General features: G+C 52.1%; 1 protein-coding gene across 1 annotated transcript; it reads right to left on the bottom strand.

Moving 5' to 3' along the window:
• Nucleotides 1–2,083: 2,083 nt before the first annotated feature.
• LOC119271951 (pentatricopeptide repeat-containing protein At5g66520-like) lies at nt 2,084–5,340 on the bottom strand. The gene is made up of 2 exons (XM_037553582.1): nt 5,322–5,340; nt 2,084–4,019 (listed from the first exon to the last, which is right to left on the bottom strand). The coding sequence occupies exons 1-2, from the start codon at nt 5,338–5,340 to the stop codon at nt 2,224–2,226; spliced, it is 1,815 nt and encodes a 604-aa protein (XP_037409479.1). The 3' UTR covers nt 2,084–2,223.
• Nucleotides 5,341–6,265: the final 925 nt, after the last annotated feature.

Genomic DNA, 6,265 nt, shown 5'->3' with positions numbered 1-6,265 from the left:
TCCAATTGCAACTTCTCTGGGCCAATCCCCTCAGCAATCGGGAACTTGACCCAACTTGAAGAAATGGCAAATAACAACCTTGTTGGTACGATCCTGACCAAGAAATTGAAATAATGTTCCCCTCTTTTCCTAACTACAAACATATATGTTGATGCATCGTTTATCTGTTTAAATTTATAGTACTGCTAACAAAGAGGAAATTGGTTGTTTTTGTTATAGTAGTATATACATAGCCATGTAGCCTTTTGTCTTTACCTCATTGTATAAGGGGTTTTCTGCATATTACCTGCACCTGTACATGTATATATACTGGCCTATGGCCCCATGAAAATACAAGTTGCATATTTCCTAACATGGTATTAGAGTCTTAGGGTTTTTTTTCGCACGCACAACTCGTGCTGTCCGATCCAATCTCATCTCGTAAGGCCGCTGCCTTCTCCCATCTGCCGTCGCTGTCTTCCCCGTGGATGTGCTGCGCCTTCAGGTCAACGCCACTGCATACCCCGCGCAGGTGGCTCGCTGCGTACCTGCTGCAGTTCGCATGCTCCTGCATCCACAAGTACGTGGCCCGCTGCTGCTGCACCCAGTCCGCTGCACGGACGACCCTGCGCTGATTGATCATCTGCTGTTGCTGCTGCTCCACCCAATCCAGTGGCCCCGTCCTGCCCGGTTGTTTCCTTCACGATTTGGGCGTCAAGGGCTGCTTCTGCACCTTCAACCTACTGTTGTTGCTCACGGGTGCAACTGCTCGTGTGTTGCTCTTCCTACTGCACCTCCACGACTGCCTCTGGTCTGAATCGGCGCTGCCTCATCCTCTTTCGCCGTTTCCTCTGGCCGGCTCTCACGTTTGGATCTGCTAATTCGATCTACTGGATTGGTCATCTGCTGCTTCCGATCTGTGTAAAGAAAACTACTATGGTGTCTTCCGCACGCTCTCCGGTGATTTTTGACGGTGTTTTCGGTGTTCCCTACACTGATCCTGTTTCGCACATGTGCCTTTCCTCGGTGCTTGGTGCTCTTCCGTCTGTGCAGTCGTCCTGTATGGCGATTTCCGCAGATGGTGATGGTCGTTCTACACCGTTCTCTCCAGACGGTCTTGGTGGTTGCTCTCCCGTGACTCTTCCTACGACCTCTACACATGGTGATTGTCGCTCTACACCGACTCCTATCGCGACTTTCACCGGTAAATGTCGCTCTTCCCTGACACCTCTCGCGACTTTCACCGGCTGTGCTGGTACATATGACTCCATCAACTGCGCCTCGCACACGCGCCTTCCCTTGGCGCTTGGTGCTTGTCTACATGTGGACTCGTCTCCTCCACCTCCTCTGGCGGCTTCCACTGCATACGCCACTGCATACCCTGCGCCTTCAGGTCAACGCCACTGCATACCCCTGCGCTTGGCGCCTTCCCTTTGCCGATGCTACTGGTCATGCTACACCGCCTCCTCTAGCGGCTTCCACAGGTGGTGGTGGCCTCTCCTCTCCTAGTGCTACCGCATCGCCTACTTCAGCTCTCTACTTCACCGAGCAGGAGATTGTGGGAAAACTCATGTTAAATATTCGACGATTGCGTGTATATATTACAAAAAACTCATGTTAAATATACACATTTATATTTTCAGTATTTTCTACTGCAGTTTTAAGTACAAATTATAAGAATAGCTACACTGCACCCCCAAAGACAAATGTACTTTATGAAGGTGTTGTCATAGCTTTGAACCTAAAGAAAAATCATAAACCAAGAATGTATGGAAATTCTTTTGAAAGGAAATCTTGGGAAAATTAAAGTACGGAAAATCCAGAACAAATAAGAAGTGCATGTTTTGTTAGTGCATACTGTGCATCATATACAGTCATAAGGTAAACATGAATGGCAATTATTTTAGAAGAAAAACACTTGGGAGAATAAAGTCCGGAAGAGTCTAGAACAAAGGAGGTGTGTTTAGAGTTCTGAACTAAAAGCATCATAAAACCTAATGCAGATTCATATTATTATATCTGCCAGGTTAACCATGTAATATATATATTTGTCAGAGATGAACATGAATATATATTGATGACTTAATAACAGCATGACTGCATATATGTACGTTATAATTAGCAAGAAAAAATTGTTCTTCACCAACTTTATCCCCTCAACTCATGTATCACTGATGTATCATGAAAGAGATTTTTTTTTTGTCAACAGCCCATGCTCTATAATTAGACAGACATTGGTAGTTACTACCAATAGTCCTTGCACGAACAGGTGCCATCTTTAAACAAATGGAAACGTGTTCGGTCTCTAACAATAATTTCTCTCCCATATATTTTGGATATAAGTTTGGTGACATGATGGCAATCTTGGCAGACTCTGAGGTTCTTGACAATCCGAATGGGCATATAATCATCTGTACTTATCAAAGCAAATGCAATTGCCAGCTTCTCACTGTGGCGGCTGAGTGCACCTTCCATCTCTTCTTCTTCAATGTCAAGCAAAACTTCTTTCTTGTCAGGCATGTAACCTTCCTCCAGCCTTATCCTACTATCTATCTCATACCACTTTGTCAAAATATCTTTTATGCGAGGATGAGACAGATCCCCAACAATGAACTGGTGGATAACTCCTTTAATCTCCACATTGCTACATCCAGGTGTCTTCTCAACTCCCTTCTCACGCATCAGGTGCCTAATTTCCCTCGCGGACGCATGCCTACCAGAGGCAGAATATATGTTACCTAAAAGTACATAAGCACCACTTTTGTCTGGCTCCAGTTCAATCCAGTGCTTTATAACATACTCAGCCAACTCCACATTCTTGTGAAACCTACAGCCAGCCATTAGAGCTCCCCAGATTAAGGCATCCGGTTTCATGGGCATTTTCTCAACCATGTCTCTGGCCTCACTCAGCAAGCCATTCCGTGCCAGGAGGTCTACCATGCATCCATAATGCTCAATCTTTGGTTTAATACCATAGTTGCTCACCATGGAATTGAAAAGCTCCCGACCCTTGTCAACTAACCCAGTGTGTGTGCACGCACAGAGAGCACCAATGAAGGCAATGTCATCCGGCTTCACACCTGAGCTCTCCATTTGGGAGAAGAGTGTCAAGGAGTCTGAGCCGCGGCCGTGCATAGCCAGGCCCTTTATCATGGTAGTCCAGGCCAGCACATTCTTGTCCTTCATTCCCTCAAACACCTCCATTCCAAGCTGCACCTCACCACATTTGGCATACATATCAACCAACGCAGTGCCCAGGAACACGGTGATCCTGATATTGTTTGCTCTGAGGTAACCATGCACCCACTTCCCCTGCTCCAGAGCCCCCAGCTGCGCGCACGCGGCAAGCACCCCGACGAGAACCGTGTCGTCCGGGCGGACACCTTGGGCCTGCATCTGAGAGAACACCCCCAGCGCCTCCCTCCCGTCCCCAGCCTGCACGTACCCATTCACCATGGCGCTCCAGGACACGGCATTCCTCTCGGGCATTTCGTCGAACAGCGAGCGGGCGTCGGCGACTCGGCCAGCCCTCGCGTGCGCCGTGATGAGCGTGTTGAACGTGGAGGCGTCGACGGCGGCCGAGGCGCGCAGCAGCAGGTGCGCGTCGGGGAGGCGGCCGAGCAGGCCCGCGTGGACGCGGATGAGCGCGTTGTTCACGAGGAGGAACCCCGTGAGGCCGAGCCTGACGGCGTGGGCGTGGACGGCGAGCGCGAGGCGGCGCGCGCCCGGGACGGCCGGGGAGAGGGCGAGCGACTTGAGGAAGGAGGGGAGGGTGTGCGGGGTGGGGAGGAGGCCCGCGCGGATGAGGTGGGCGTAGAGCGGCAGCGCGGCGTGCGGCGTCCCGGAGCCCGCGAGCGCCCGGATGAGCGCGTCGTGGAGCTCCGCGCTGCGCCGGAGCAGGCCCGACGTGACCAGGGCCGCCTGGATCCGCGCGACCGGCCGCGCGTCCGCGCCGCCGCGGTGCCGCGACAGCAGCTCCGCGTACCGCCGGACGGCCACCATCTCATCACGTAGTGGTGGCATGTTTTCCTCTAAAATGGCTCACTCGCAGGCAGCGCCACGCAATAGGCAATACAAAATATGAGAGGGGGGAGAGAGATGGTTTGACCTGGTCTTCGCCGGTGAGCTCCTGCGGGCGGGACTTGAGGACGGGGCCGGGGCAGTCGCCGCTGCGCGGGTGGACGAACGCGACGTCGGCGCGAGGGCGAACCGGGGGCTTTCCTCCGACGGGAAGGTGCCGACGAGTGTATGTTCGAGGGGTGACCTTTTTTTTTACTATGGCCCAAACAAAAATACTCTATCTGACTACAAGTTCCAGAACCTCTTTGATTAGCAGGATATCAAAAATGGGTTTTTTTTGCGAATATTCAAAAATGGATTTCAAAATGCAGGATAGGAAAAACAAACAGAACTGTGATGTCATGACTATTTAAATCCTGCAGGATTTTAGTTTGCTTGATATCATCAAGAAAAAAACAAATGATATTTTAAAAAGTCAAAGAAGGGTAGTTATCCCCACCTAAGTTTCATTTATTATTTGTCTACAACATGACTTTGCAGCCTATTACAAAATAGGGTTCAAGCGCCACCAGAGGGCAGGAGGAGAAGATGGCCCCGATGCTGCCCAGGCCGACCGGGCTTTGCCCATCAACACGCGTCGGCGACGGTGGGGAGGAGGGAGGAGGAGGGAGGGGGGCTAGAGGCGGCGGATCCGGGGCTTCCCCCGGCCGCCCGCGGGGACGGTGCGAGGAGAGGGAGAGAGGGAAAAGTGTTGTCGCGGCTTTGGGAAACATCCCTCCTTTGCAACCGACCAGTGCCAATAACCCGTTTGAACACCCCATGTGTTTGCGTATAAGTACAAGATGTTATTTGTCGTAACTAATTAGAAGTCACATACGATGTATACATTGTGAATTATAATGACATTTTGATCAATATCTAAATGTCTAAGTTTGTTGTTCCACAACAACGCATGAACATTCGGCTAGTCTTTACACTGCTGGTTAAAACTGGTCCTTTATAGCATCAACTCAATCCTCACCTCACCCCATACCGGCAGACACGTAAGGTGTGTAGCTTAGTTAAAGAAACAAAATGTGATCATCACGCACGCAACACTCACCAAATCATTATCAGATCATGTCTAATGATTTTGTACCAACGTAACCTCCCCATTGTTCTGACGCCGACAATCTCCGAAACAATGTGGTCGCCATTAACGGAATCCGAAATCTTTGGTGCCGATCGAACGCCACACACACCAATCATAACCCGATCGTGTGCAATGATTTTGTACCAACGTAATCTCCATTGTTCCAAGACCGACAATCTCGGAGACAAACAGGCTCTCACGTAGGCCATTGCCGGCCGCCCAGCTACATGGCCGCACGTCTACACCATTTTATACTCTCCCTGACCCCTCACCTGGTCACCTTGCCGCGCCTATATATGAACCCGACGCCTCCCGCCATTTCCACACAGCCAAAGCCAGCTGCGATCATCTCCATCGATCTAGCACGCACGCACGGAGTGCCAGTCTTCCCTTCCAGCAATGGCGGCCTACCTCCCCCTCGCCGTCCTCGTGGCCCTCCTCGCCGCCACCGGCGCCAGCGCCCACGGCTACAGCCAGACCCCCTCGCCGACGCCTGCACCGGCTGCCAAGTGCGACAAGGTGATGCTCAAGGTGGAGGGCGTGGTGTACTGCCAGAGCTGCACGCACCGGAACTCGTGGTGCCTGGACGGCGCGACGCTGCTGCCGGGGGCGAAGGTGACGGTCACCTGCCGCGACGCCAAGAACCGCGTCATGGCCTCGCGGACGCCCGTCGCCGACGGCAACGGCTACTTCCTCGCCGAGTTCGACGTCGCCGAGAAGGCCGACTACTACAAGGGGGACCCCGCCAAGGCCTGCTTCGTGCGCCTGCTCGCGTCGCCGGACCGCAAGTGCGACGACCTCACCAACGTCAACTACGGCATCGAGGGCGCGCCGCTCCGCCACGAGGGCAAGCGGTGGTCCGGCCAGGGGTACGAGAACGTCGTGTACGCCGCCGGCCCGCTCTCCTTCAAGCCGGACACCTGCGCGCCCAGGGGCCACTACTGATTCGTCCGTTGATTTGAATTGCATGTACGCGCGCGCGCGTGCGTGCGCAAGCTAGACGCGCCTGCGCTGCTGCTTTGGATTTAAGAAAATTGTGGAGCTTGAAGGCTTTGTTCATGTGTTTTTTTTTTCTTTTGCTTCTGTTCTATTTATTGATAGAATAATTTTTTGTTAATCTTTTAGGCAAGTCTT

The sequence above is a fragment of the Triticum dicoccoides genome, chromosome 3A (genome assembly GCF_002162155.2).
Source record: "Triticum dicoccoides isolate Atlit2015 ecotype Zavitan chromosome 3A, WEW_v2.0, whole genome shotgun sequence".
Classification (NCBI taxonomy): Eukaryota; Viridiplantae; Streptophyta; class Magnoliopsida; order Poales; family Poaceae; genus Triticum; species Triticum dicoccoides.
Note: the sequence above shows the minus strand (reverse complement) of the source record. Positions and strands in the feature narration are given on the sequence as shown.